Source organism: Fonsecaea monophora (assembly GCF_001642475.1).
Source record: "Fonsecaea monophora strain CBS 269.37 chromosome Unknown Scaff12, whole genome shotgun sequence".
Lineage (NCBI taxonomy): Eukaryota > Fungi > Ascomycota > Eurotiomycetes > Chaetothyriales > Herpotrichiellaceae > Fonsecaea > Fonsecaea monophora.
In genome coordinates, this window is record NW_019173943.1 from 427620 (window position 1) to 440864 (window position 13245).

The 13245-nt window shown below is 52.7% G+C and overlaps 6 protein-coding genes across 6 annotated transcripts; 4 read left to right on the forward strand and 2 right to left on the reverse strand.

Moving 5' to 3' along the window:
- Nucleotides 1-1094: 1094 nt before the first annotated feature.
- AYO21_02747 (hypothetical protein) lies at nucleotides 1095-1933 on the reverse strand (the record flags this gene model as incomplete). The annotated part of the gene is made up of 2 exons (XM_022652724.1): nucleotides 1095-1231; nucleotides 1279-1933. 2 exons carry the CDS (start codon nucleotides 1931-1933, stop codon nucleotides 1095-1097), a joined length of 792 nt encoding a protein of 263 aa, XP_022515080.1.
- A 715-nt stretch (nucleotides 1934-2648) lies between these two features.
- AYO21_02748 (hypothetical protein) lies at nucleotides 2649-4055 on the reverse strand (the record flags this gene model as incomplete). The annotated part of the gene is made up of 1 exon (XM_022652725.1): nucleotides 2649-4055. One exon carries the CDS (start codon nucleotides 4053-4055, stop codon nucleotides 2649-2651), a length of 1407 nt encoding a protein of 468 aa, XP_022515081.1.
- A 700-nt stretch (nucleotides 4056-4755) lies between these two features.
- On the forward strand, nucleotides 4756-5367 carry AYO21_02749 (hypothetical protein; the record flags this gene model as incomplete). The annotated part of the gene is made up of 1 exon (XM_022652726.1): nucleotides 4756-5367. One exon carries the CDS (start codon nucleotides 4756-4758, stop codon nucleotides 5365-5367), a length of 612 nt encoding a protein of 203 aa, XP_022515082.1.
- Nucleotides 5368-5694: 327 nt separating this feature from the next.
- On the forward strand, nucleotides 5695-7451 carry AYO21_02750 (hypothetical protein; the record flags this gene model as incomplete). The annotated part of the gene is made up of 2 exons (XM_022652727.1): nucleotides 5695-5726; nucleotides 5777-7451. The coding sequence occupies 2 exons, from the start codon at nucleotides 5695-5697 to the stop codon at nucleotides 7449-7451; spliced, it is 1707 nt and encodes a 568-aa protein (XP_022515083.1).
- Nucleotides 7452-8366: 915 nt separating this feature from the next.
- On the forward strand, nucleotides 8367-9518 carry AYO21_02751 (hypothetical protein; the record flags this gene model as incomplete). The annotated part of the gene is made up of 1 exon (XM_022652728.1): nucleotides 8367-9518. The coding sequence occupies one exon, from the start codon at nucleotides 8367-8369 to the stop codon at nucleotides 9516-9518; it is 1152 nt and encodes a 383-aa protein (XP_022515084.1).
- Nucleotides 9519-10204: 686 nt separating this feature from the next.
- Nucleotides 10205-12940, forward strand: AYO21_02752 (hypothetical protein; the record flags this gene model as incomplete). Its single annotated transcript, XM_022652729.1, has 1 exon — nucleotides 10205-12940. The coding sequence occupies one exon, from the start codon at nucleotides 10205-10207 to the stop codon at nucleotides 12938-12940; it is 2736 nt and encodes a 911-aa protein (XP_022515085.1).
- Between the last annotated feature and the right edge of the window lie 305 nt (nucleotides 12941-13245).

Sequence of the window (13245 nt, forward strand, 5' to 3'; positions counted from 1 at the left end):
GACAGCAGCGGGCAGATAGAGGCCTGCTAAGACCAAGAAATCGATGTGCGAGCTGTCAGGAAACTGACGAGGTGAAACCAGGTTTGGATAGTTGACAAAGGTGACTTGTGTCTGGCGCAGGTTGTGTCGGTCTGATCAAGTTGGTGGCATGCGCCAGCTGCGGTCTTGGTTATGATGCCATAAGTTTTTCTCACAGCGTAAGGTGCGAGGGGCAGCCCTTCCAACGCTATCTCTGGGCCTTGGGGCGCAGGGAAACTCAGGGTCCTTTCTGCAACTCGCACATACGTATGCAATTCACTTATTAGCCTTTTCACCACTACGTCGACAAATAGCCAAGTTGGCGATCTCTCCCCTCTCCCCCCCAAACTGAAACTTCTCGACTACTCATGGCTAAGAGAGCTTGATCCGTTGAACCTGTCGTTCACGAGGCAAAGCCGATGATGGCCATTTCGTGGACTTCCAATCGTCAGCCTCGCTTGCTCCTCCGTGCCAGAGCCTGCCAGGCACCAGATCCTTCCCGATCCCTCGATCATCCAACCCGTTAGGCGTGCGAAGCTGGAACTTCTCGACCAGTCAGTCACAAAAGCGTCACGTTGGTCCCTGGTTCGCAGCCGTTACAGCAACCAGAGTCAAGCCGGCTGACCATATAACTGGGACTTGGCCTGTACATATCATGCCGGAGGTCACGGAAGCCGATGTTACCAGTTATCTGACGTGGAGCAAATATCCACCCACCTTCGGTCCAGCAATTACTTAGAGTAACTTCGAGCGGTGTCCAAGGGTCTCTGACATGCCTCCATAACTGATACCACGAAGGTGTCGCTAAACAAGCCACATCCCAGCGACAAGATATTTGGATGCCAAGGTACTTGATACACAAAAAGAGAGAAAATTATAGTAGAAGCGTGGATGCTGCTCGAGAAAACCCACAGAGTAGCGGTCAAGACTGGCGAAGCTATCGGAAACGGAACAAGGTGTCAACAATATTTCTATGAGAAGGAAGACCATGTATGCCCAGAAATCGGAGAGCCGAATCACAGAATCCAGCACAAAGTTATTCCCACGCACAAACGCTGGCGCCCAGTCCATAATCGTCAGGACTCGGGGACAACTAACTGTGGGTTAAGTTGACCTTTCTTCGAGCCGATATACGAATATGCGCCAATCTCTACCGACAATCGATAATCGAGCGCCCCAGCTGGGTCACAGGCTCGACTCGTCATAAACCCTCCTTTCACCATACAGTTCTTTTCTTTCTCTCACTGCCTGTGTGCTTACGTGCTTTGACTGGGGTGTTGGTCTTGCTTTTCGTAGTTGACGAAGCTGGTGCTGGGAAGAGGCTTTCCACCTCTTTCACAGCCTGTTCTAACGAGTCACAGAACAGCTGCTTCACATGAGCGACGACCTCCTTGAACGATGATGCGGTCACTTCGCCCAAGACGGCAACGTCGACTTCGCGCTCCACGTGCCATAACTCCTCGCAGTTCAACGTCAATCCTTGTTTGAGCCGAAAGCCATTGATGTATAACTCAACCTCGGCACCCCTTAATGTTGGACCTCCATCTGTGGAGTTTGTTCTGGCGGGAGTTTCTTGCTGCGACGGTGTCGTGTCTAGCACCTTGGGTAGAACAAGTCGGTGAGTATTGTAGAGTGTTGACAGTTTGCGGCCATGGTGTGCGCAGAAGGACAGGCATGTCAAGGAGGATTGTGTGTCGGTGCTCCTCCGCAACACTAACATCACTGTATCATTTATACGGCTGTTCGCAAGTTTGTCCTTGATATGGATTATGGTTCCAGGAGTGAGTCTCTCTTCATGGCCACTTGCCCAAGTCGTTCTCAACTCTCCGCCAGCACTGCTTGTATCAGTGCTTTCGATAAAATCGGTCAAGTCATGGAAGTGATTTGGCCGAACTGGGCGACGGGTGGAGAACATATTGAAGGAACTTAGCATGTAGTGTGATGATTCTGGATTCTATGCGATGAAAAATGGTAGAGCACGGATGTCGCACATCGAGGGGCTGCCTACGCCTTATATAATTGTGGCAGGTTTCATTCATCAAACAGCTTCTTGCTGGGACTGGGGACTTTTGTGACATGTGGTCCTTGACAGGCCAGCGAGTTGAGTCCCTCGTCCTCACTCAGCCTTGCAGTCCTTTTCGCGACAGGAAAGGCATCCACTATTAAGCCACCACGGGTTGCGGATTGGTTGCCTTCTAGGACGGCACAGTCCATGGCAATACCGAGTACAAGCCGCCTGGACTAATAGTATCCGTCACATCCAGGCTTGAGTCATGCCCCCTACAGATAGGTCACAACGCAATGCGGGGTACATACTCTGCGCTTTGTACTCTGCGCTCTGCCGCCGATGGCTCTACAAGGCACAAGGTAAGCGGAGTGATTGTCTTGTCACTTTATACTTTTGCTCTCAAAAGCCCCCTTGCAAAAGTGTCATACATATCATAGAGTAACACGGGCCAAGCTTCTGGGACTTTTGAGTCTCGGACACGGGACTGAAGGACTTGCACACGTGCCGGATGAGTGTTGATCGCTCTTCTTCTGTCGCGAAATATGAGTCCCAATAGAACCCGGGACTTGGGATCGATACACCTGTGCTGGACAGATCCCTGGAGGACGCGATTTCTTCAATCTCAGCTCTCGCCACTTGGGTTAACAGGCAAGCATTCTCCCGCAGTGCGTTCTACTTGTCTCTTCTCTTTCAGGACATCGACATTTTCATCCTGGACGCTCTTGATAACCAGATGAGCAGAGTCCCTCTCTTCTACCACGATCCCGCCTCCTTTTGCCATCGACAAAAGTTCAGGACTTGCCTTTGTTCGCTTGCCGGTCTCTTTATTCCAAACCCAGCCTTCCTTCAACCACATCCACGTGAGATATGCGCGCAGTTCCTTATCCAATGGAACCACCCTCTTCCACTCTGGTTCGAATGTTCCTGGGTCATCCGCTCCCTCACCATTCCAACTCTTGGCAACACCTCTCAGCCGATCCCGGCAAAACATGCGCCAACTGTCATGAGAGTATGGTCCGAGTCCAGGCAGATGAGAAATCTCCCATGCCACGCGCTGATCTTCGTCGTCGACAACTTCATCTTGCTTGACATCTCGTCCGTCACCCTTCAACGGATAATTGTGCTTTCTATACCGCTTTCCGCGTGAAGGTGGGCTTTCGAGCCAGACCTTTGCCATGGCTACACATTTTCTCGCTCGTTGGTTCTGGAAACCTAGCTCATAGATGATCGAGGTAATGTCGCTAACTTCGGCGTTGGCAAGGTCGGTCGGTGTAGGGTATTGTGACATGAGTTGATAGAAGACGGGCATTGCACGCTCCCCAGGCGTTTTATTCAAGAAGATGGTGGCGATAAGAAGACGAAATGGATCATGAGCCAATCTTTCTTGCATCAAGCCGAATTTGTCGTGGGAAAGAGGCGGGAACGGTAGTGTCGCTAGGAATGTAGGTCGATGTTTGTTCGCCTGCGGGAAGTAGGGCGACGTTGTTGACCTCCGGGACTTGTTGGCGTTGGTCTTGGTCTTCAGCTGTCTGGCTCCAGGACCGGCCAAAGAGGACTTAGGCTCTGGAGAGAATGGGTCCGGTCCAATATCATCGGGTACGTCTGTGAGACTTGAGTCCGAGGAGAGCTCATCCACGTTGAGTCCATAATATACTCGGCTTTTGGCAGGTGTTTTTGGTGGCGTGGCAATGATTGAAACATCCTCAGAGTCTGCACTTAATGCACTGTCGAAGCCCTTCTTCGTGATCTTGTCTGTCTCCATGGAATTGTCCTCCCGCTGCTCATCTTTGCGGGGCTCCTTCACGAAGTGCCTGGAGACATAGGTGACCCTGCGACGTGCACCAGCGCCTCTACGCCTCTGGGCTGTTTTTGCTGTTAGCCCGACTGGCGTCTTTTCTCGTTCGAGTTTATCGTTAGCAATTATGCCTAGGTTATCGGTACGGATGACTGGTAACTCGGCGTCTGAGAGCGGATAAAGAGGTGGCGACGCCAATGTCGTACCAGAGGAGATTAGCGCTGCTGCGGTCATCGTTCAGGCGACGTGACGCGCAGCGCCGGATTGTCAGTGATTGGAAGAAGAGAACACAGGGTCTCGTAGGGCTTCTTCCATCTTGCGGCTCTGCTCAGGTCTTTCATACCACAGCGAGTACTGCTGGTACCCAGCAAGGACAGGCAGCAGTGTGTGTGGACCCAATAATGCATTCACATCTCTACGAATATTTACCTTCGTGGGAGTGAATTAGAGGCGTCCCCAGCCACTCGTATTGGTCACTTCTCACTGATTGCGAGTCCTTAGGCACTGTGGCACTCTATCATGTTCCCCACACTCAAGAACCAGTCTGCAGATCATCTCTCTCCAGAATGATTTTCCTCGTGGCTGTTGCTCGAGTTGAGGCCAACGAGCTGTCGAGAAACACCAGCAAGCATCGCTACTCGCCATCTGCTGGGGGAATGCCAGAGAGCCAATCATAATCGAAATGGCCGAGCGAGGCGAGACAGCTCCACTGCCCTTTGGCGCGCAATTTCGCTCTGACTGCGACGGTGGTATTTCCTGTCTTCTGCCGGTCGTTGGCGAACATGGCGCCTGAGGCAAGTTTTGTACAGCTCTGACTGAGCAGCTGGAGAAGCTCCTCTACAACGCTTTCGTGAACGACTTAGCTACCGAACTCGAACCCCGTGCGCCTTTCAATCCTCCTCTACAGAAATCGAGCCTGTGACGGATACCGAGCATGGGTGAAGCAGCAGCAGAGATACAAGTAGGGGAGGTGGAAAAAATTACAACACCTACGATTCGGCGTAAACCTGTGCCCACATCGCTGCCACCCCGAGTTCCTAATAAAACCGAAAGTCTCCTGAACCGATGGAAGAACCTGTCGCGCAGAGTTCGCATTTTTGTCCTAGTCGCTGTCCTTGCCATCATTGCGCTTATCATTGGACTTGCAGCAGGTCTCTCGACGCGCAAGCACAAGCAGAACCTGCCATTACCTTTGGGAAATGGTGGTCCATACACTGGCGATCTAACCTACTATGAGCCGGGTCTGGGAGCATGCGGACTTACGTCCGATGACAATGACAAGATTGTGGCCATCTCACACATTGTTTTTGATGCAGTCAGTGTTGGCAGCAACCCAAATGCAAACCCATTGTGTGGCAAGAAGATCAGGGCGCGCAAGGACAACAAGAGTGTTGATCTGACGGTGGTAGACAGGTGCACGGGCTGTCAGCCAATGGACATCGATGTCACCATCAACACTTTTGCTGATCTGGCCGACGTCGACCTTGGTAGAGTATTGGTGGAATGGAATTGGTTGGAAAATGTTCCTGCTGGAGCCCAATCCTGAAGCATACTGTGGTTATAGCAGGTGATGGCATGCGAGTCGGCAGATCAGCTTTAGCGGATACACCGCTAGCGCAGCATTACGGAGAGACAGCATCCTCCCAGCACGAGAATACTCAGCCTTGCCTAGACGAGGAAGACGACGCAGTTTCGTTACTGCCGAGCATACAAAGGACCAACAATATCGAAGGAGATCGACGCTCGCAATCGGACATGAGCGTTGCTCGATTGAATATTCATTATGTACTCGGTACTTTGACTCCACGACTCTCGGGACAGACACTTCGCTCAGACTTCAAGAGAATACCTCGAAGCGCGAAATTCATAAAAGATGTCTATTGTGGCATTAGCAGACGGGCAGCAGTATGTCTAGTGCTCATCACCCCGAAAGGATATTTCTAACGGTGTTCAAGGTCCAGCGTTACGCTCGATGTTCTCCACGATGTCGCAGCGCGCAATAACATCCGAATTGCGTCCAAGGCAGACGAAGAAGCATACCTTCTTGTCCTTCAATCTGCTGACATGACGGCTGCAAATGTCGACAGCCTGCCAGACTACATCGATCCTCGGCTCGAGCCTGTTCCTACGACCGGTGGACGAGAGTATTGGAAATCCAAGAATAATAGTCACAATGCATGGAGTCACCAAGCGCATATTGTCGCAGAAAAACCGCTGTCGGACGTCCTCAAAGGTCGCAAAGTCATTATGAAAGATAACATGTCTGTTTATGGTCTACCACATACTTGTGGAACTTTCCCTCAACTTGTATCCAAGGATGGGAAATATCCCATCGCTAAGATCGACGCAACAATAACAAAGAGATTGCTGGAGGCTGGGGCCACTATAGCAGGCACATCAACGTGTGAAAACTATTCTCTGACGCCGATGTCATACACTTCAGCGAATGGGCCGGTCCATAACCCTTGGCTCCACGACCATAATACCGGCGGGAGTACAAGCGGAGGGGCATGTCTCCTCGCGCTGGGGAACGCTCGGGCAGCTGGAGTCCCCGGTCTAGAGGAAGCTGGGGAAGATATTGATATGGCGATGGGTGGCGATCAAGCAGGGAGCATCCGCCTTCCGTCTGCGTACTGCGGCGTCTATGGTCTCAAGCCTACGCATGGCCTTGTCCCGTATACTGGTATCGCTGGACTCCATCCAATGATCGACTATACAGGCCCGATGGCGAGAAAATTGGAGGATATAGCCATCCTACTTACGGTGGTTGCCGGCTATGATGGGCTTGATACACGCATGACGCCTGAATCGCCACTCCGGCAGCATGTTGCTGATTACGCAAAGCAACTCGCTTCTGAAGAGCACCCGGGCAAAGGCCTCAAAGTCGGCATCATCATGGAGTCACTCAGTGCTCCAGGCACACAGTCAAAAGTCGCAGAGATCGTGCGTTCCGCCGCATTGGAACACTTCAAAGCGAGCGGGGCGACAGTTTCCGAAGTTTCAGTCCCGATGCATCTGCTCGGTCCCGCCATCTGGACCGCAGCAACCAGAGCGCACCTCGCTGGACTGGCCATTGGTGGCCGCATACCTGATGTACTCAGCCATAATATTCCGCATCTGTCCCTGAGATGGCCCCCAGACCAAGAAATGTACGATCTATTGACCGTGGCCAACCCTGCAGTCATAAATATCATCTTCTGCGAGACGTTTCTGAAAGAAAAATTTGGTCCAGAAGTCCAGGCGAAGGCACATCGCCATGTCTTGCAATTAAGAGCAGCTTACGACAAGGCGCTGGAAGAATTTGATGTCCTTATCACCCCTACGACGCCAGCGGTTGCTCCTCCACATCCTGATTTGCGCCCAGAGGCTGAAGGTGGCAGCAGCGTCATGGACAAGATCAAACTAGCAGTTGGATCAACCAACCACACATGTCCGTTCAATGTCACAGGCCATCCTGCATTGAACGTGCCTTGTGGTTGGGCTCCTGCGCGGAACGGGAGCGGGATGCTCCCTGTTGGTATGCAGGTGATTGGCAAGAGATGGGATGATATTGGAGTCTTGAAAGCCGCCAAAGCATTCGAGCTGGGAGGCGGGGGCTTGGGCGCATGGCCTGGTCAAACGAAAGGGTGATGCGGTGATTGAATAAGGCTGCTTTTCCTTGTTCACCCTTCAGCCTACATAGCTATTCGTTACTCGCAGAAGCCACTGATGCTGTGCTTCTCTCTGCGCCCCGTATTCTGATCACCTCCCCAGGAATGCCAAACTGGTTTGGAACCTACAAGGCCATCAAGAGGCACTGGAGGGCGGGCGACGATATCGCCATTTGAAGTTGACTTTCTTTCACCGGCCACAAACTGCGAATGTTGCAGATGGTCGAACTCTCGTCTATATTGTTCTCTTCACCATTTCTATACAGGCAGCAGCTTCTTCGGATGGATAGATTCTGAATTCTAGATCCAGCACTACAAGACTTGCGTGCGGCACGCCCTGCTTCCGTAGACCTGGTTCTCTTACACGACCTCAGAAGGATCCTCTGTCTTTCCGTCTTCCGTCTCGCGGCTGTCGCACAGGCCCCTGTTTGTGTGTTTCAGAATTCCATTTCCATTCTCGGATCCTGAACACGATGCTTTTACCTACGTGGCACCTATACCTATACCATCCTCACTTCTTACTAGTCCCTGTTTCTCGTCTTCAGGGACTGGCTGCGCGGTTCGATATCTGACTGTGCCCGTCGTCCCAAGTAGCCGCTTGCTGCGTAGCGATTGATTAGTGTGTCGCTCCTCGAGTTGCACCATCCCCCGGCACTTGACTTGTGCCACGACCGAGAAACCGGATCAGGTAGTACCCGGCGTCAGTGACATACCTGTGTGCCGTTTGTCGAGAAAGCAACGACGGCCTGTGTCGTTGTCAAATACCTCTTCATCTGCACTGCTACTCTAAAGTTTGATACCTCCAAACCCCTTGAACCCATCCTAGCCTCGTCATCGTCGTCAAGTTGGTCTTCTGCTCTTCTCGAGCCTGTACTCACCATCACAAAGATATCCAATGACGTGGTTCAGGACGTTGACCGTAGGGGCCTTTTTTGGCGTGGCTGTTGCACAGGACTTGACCACAATACTCGCAAACACACCCGAGTTGTCCAACCTTACCGCCTACCTGGAACTGTTTCCGGACCTTACGACGACGTTGGCATCACTGCAGAACATCACTCTTCTTGCACCCAACAACGATGCTTTTGCGAAGCTGTTCAACTCCTCCGCAGGAGTTGCGCTGGTTCAGAACGACACTTCGGCGATTGAAGCGCTGTTGACTTACCACGTGTTGAACGGGACGTATACAGACTTTAGCGACAAGCTGTTCATCCCAACTCTTCTACACTCGCCTCAATTTACCAACGTAACTGGCGGTCAAGTGGTGGGAGCAACTTCCAAAAAGAACAAAGCTTCCTTCACCTCGGGGTTGCTCAATAATGCCAGTGTTAGCAGCGGCCCTGTCACCTTCAGTGGTGGCGTGGTACACATTCTTGACAGCGTCTTGACTGTCCCGCAAAATATATCGGATACAGCAATTCAACTCAACCTCTCTGCTGCTGTGGGTGCTCTCACCAATGCAAACCTGACGACAGCGGTCGACATCCTATCTGATATTACCTTGTTCGTACCCAACAACGAAGCATTCGAGGCGATTGGGTCTGCTCTCCCAAGTCTGACCACGCAAGACTTGTCCTCGATCCTCCAGTATCATCTGGTTCAAGGCGTGGTCGGGTACAGCACCCTGTTGCAGAATGGCAAGGTGCAAACCGCTCAGGGCAACAACCTAACTGTCACCATCGAAAACGGAGAGGTCTTTGTGAATAGTGCACGAGTGGTTGTGCCCGATGTCCTCGTCGCTAATGGTGTGGTTCACGTCATTGACAATGTGCTGAACCCCAACAACACCACCGCGATGCCCAACCCATCCCAGACATCTGGCTCGCCTGCATTCAGTGGTGCTAGCTCTGCCAGCAACATCCCTTTCACTTCGGGAGTGGCGGTGCCAACTACCACGATGGCTAGTCAATCCGCCACAGGTGCAACAGCAACATCAAGCAGTAGTTCTGGAGCTGCAGTACCGGCGAGAACTGGTATGGTCGGTGCTGCGGCCATATGCGGCGGCGCACTCCTAGTTTTGAATGTAAATAGAATGACTTTCAGATGAGAACGAGAATGACGAGCATGATAGATAAAATCAGGTCTGCGCTCAGGTGCGATGGGGTATGTTTGGTGAGGCGCTGAGGGTAGGTTGTGAGGAATCGTGGGTCCTTGAGTTTGCGCATTTTGCATTTGGACAGGGATATTCAGTGGGATACGAGGTACACATGGATCGATTGCATCTTGAAAGCAAACAAGCGCCTGTAAAAGATCTATTATCCAGAATAGAATTATTGCTGATCTGTTTTGGCTGGTGCATCCCCGTGGGAAAATGGGAAAATGGAAAATGAGGAGGGCGCCTGGAAAGGATCCAATCAACCAGCCTTGCCATTTTCCCGCCACCAGCAATTCGACCTACTGCGCCACGACAACCAACGACATCATCGCAGACGGGGGCCTCATTTCTTGCAAGAACCAAACCACAGAGTGACACGACACTCAACCCTTGACCCTTGCCTCCATAAAGCTCAGTACCCTTTCACAACCTGTCTCTCTCCTTCGACCGATATCTTCGAACATCCTGGCCAAACCATCCTCCCGTCCTTTGTGGTGACAGGGTCTTCTCCCCGCCCGCTTAAGCGCCCCCGACCAAGTCCACAATAAGTCGCCTTTGGGCACAAATGGTACCTGCGGCCTAAGCGCCTTGAAGTACAACAAAGTGCGGCCGCATCATGCGACCGCCCGTTCACTATCATGCCTTCCAAAGTTCGAGATAATAGCACCGAGCGGCGGCGCGAGAAAAAGGAGTCGTCACGATCAGAAAAGGACAGAAAAGAACGAGATCATCGAGACCGAGAGAGAGATCGGGAAAAAGACCGTGACCGTGACCGAGACCGGGATAGAGATAAGGACAGGGACAGAGACAGAGACAAGGACAAGGAAAGACATCGATCGCATCGCAAAGCCTCTGTCCGCGAAAAGACATCCTCAAGAACATCCATCTCACCGGTCAATGAAAAGAGACGGTCCTCCATGCCTGGAAAGGTCGAAGATGTTCCCATCAAATCGGACTCCAAGTCCAGCCTGCCCTATCCTTCGTTCTCCAGAGAACATAGCCGTGAAGCCGTCGGACTGGGAAGTCACCCCGTCCTCAACGTCCTCACTCCCCCTGCGACCGATCTGAATATTTCCAAAGACAAACCACCCTCGAGGCATTCTACGTCCGCGCATGAGGCGCCGCCCAGTCCGCCGCTCACCGACAGGAACTCGGGCACGGCGAAATGGAAAGCCAATGTCGGAAGGCCCGTGTCGGTCAACACCATTCAGGAAGAAGAGATGGGTTCTCAGACGGAGGGAGATGTGAAGACTACAGCCAAGGCACGCCTCATACCAAAAACAAGAGGATCCAAGGGCCACCTGCGTACTTCCTCTGAGCTGGGCACAGACTGTTCTCCGACCCGGAAACCGCGCGATACACCAACCACGCCATTGAAATCGGTAACCCCAGCCTCAACAATGCCAATTTCTCAGAGATCAGTCAGCCAACCCACCCGGACTGCTTCTCCCACAACTACCAACAGTGCAACCGAAACTGGCACGAACATTAGTTCCGAAGCGACTTCGATAGCCCCAGAACAACCTACCATTCAGCGGCCAGGGTCAAAAATCCCTCCCACCACCGTGTATACCGATGGCCCAACAGTTGTCATCCCCCAGTCAAGGGGAGTTACACCAATGGAAGTCTACATAGAGGACAATGCCTCAGTCGTAACGGGGACCCCTGCGGGTGTCTCACAAACCCCCGGACCTCCGCCACCGCCTCCCGCGCCCATCCCCGTCTCTGTACCCAAGGTCGACTACCTGCTGCAATATGGTGGACTAAACCAGTCGGTAACGAAGAATTTGCTACTGGCGGGAAAACCCATGGCGGTGCAACAAGCTCAGCCGCCGAATCAACACTCTATTTTGGTTGCAAATCTATTCGAACCTTATGTTGCGCTGCTTGATGACTACGAAAAAGTCATGTCGAAGAACGGTTCATTAGCCGTAGCCACTGGATACCGCTCAGTGGCACGCCGACTTCTGGATCGACTTGAGGCTGTTTTTGCGCGGGATATCTCCTCGGAAGCCTGTCAATGTCCGATGTGCGAATACGATCATGCTGAGGACGTGAGAGGTGTCAGTTGGGGCGAAGTCCTGGAGCTGGTGTCCGGGCGAAAAGATCTCCCCAGTTGGCCACCATTCGCCTTCACGCAGTCACCGGTGGGATTGGGGATCTCTCTAGAATTCCGCGTGCCCATGCAGAAACTCGACATTGATGTACCGGAAGAGTACAGAGAACACTACATCCGACAGTCTCGCAAGACGAAGCAGAGCGTGGACAAGTGGCTTAGTCGACAGAGTGACGACCCTAGTTCGCCACCTGAAGAGGTCGACGAGGAGACCTTAACCTTTGCCATCTTGACACACCTTCCCGCTGGTCAAAGGCCTATCTTCAAAGATCTGCTCGGTATCGTGGATCGGCCGATTGAACCTCCTAGACGAGCACCGACCCCCGAACTGGAGAAGCAAAATGGCGAACCCCGTCCGCCTCACCCGACGCCAACTCCAACGCCCGCTCCCCGAGTTCAGCCTCCATACATCGCTGTTGCCTCGCAAGCGATACAAAGGTTATACCGATTAGCAACCGCGCCTAGAGATTGCGAGGCTGCACTGTTCTTACTCAATAATCGTTCAATGCACAACGCACTGGCCACCTTGGCCGCGATTTCCAACGACGAATGGGACATCCTGATCTCTGGCCGCTTTGATGGGTTTCTTAGGAGCGGAGCAGAGGACGTTCCCATACCGGAGCACATCCCATCAAGAGGACCGACGCCCTATCGGCCCCCGACCCGAGGCGCTACGCCTGGCTATGGGCCTCAAACTAATGGTAATGGGTACGGTTCTCGCCAGACTAGCTACTCCCAACCTTACGCGCACACAAATGGCGTTCCCAATGCCCAGTACGGAGCACCCATTGCTTTCGATGAAGAGACCGAGCTTGCGACCCTGGCCGAGATCGAACGTGACATCTATGCCGGAATGGAAGCCCTCGAAGATGCCTTTGAGATCCTGCACAACAAGGCGGAAAACGTTCGTCGAGCCCTACGAGAGCGCTCCGCGGGCCTAGCAGCAGCCGCCCAGCGCCGACGCGGCGTGATGGGTGGCGGAATCGAGGTCCGCATGGATACTCCGGCGGGCGGGACCCTGCCCAATGGAGAAAACGGGACGGCAGCGCGATGGGACGCCGAGACTGACGACGGGCTCGGGGAGTGGGATGGGCTAGGAGAGATCGAGCCGGACGATTCAGCCAGCAACATCTCGAGTGCGCGGAGGAGACGACCAAAGAGACGGAACGAAAGACGTACACCGGCTTTGATCGAGGAGGAGGACGAGCTCGACGACGATGGGGCCAGCGCAGGCACAGCCAGCCCGAGGAAAAGGTGAAAAGGGGTGACGTGACATGACATGACATGTTTTGATGCGAGATGAACGTGTGCTTATCTGGCATGCATCTGTTTGACTACAACAAAAGGGGTCAAGAATCACGAGACGTGGGCATGGCACGGATGGTATCATCGTTGCATATTTCCTGGCTAGCTAGGTTCATTGGGCGCATTTCAGCAGGTTATTCAGACTATGGGGCGTCATTTTTGAGATCACAGAACATCAAACGCAAAGAGAAAGAAAGAAGATTGATTGTGCTTATAATCCTGGTAGTAGTAAGTTTCTCTGTGTGTGTACCCTCGTTC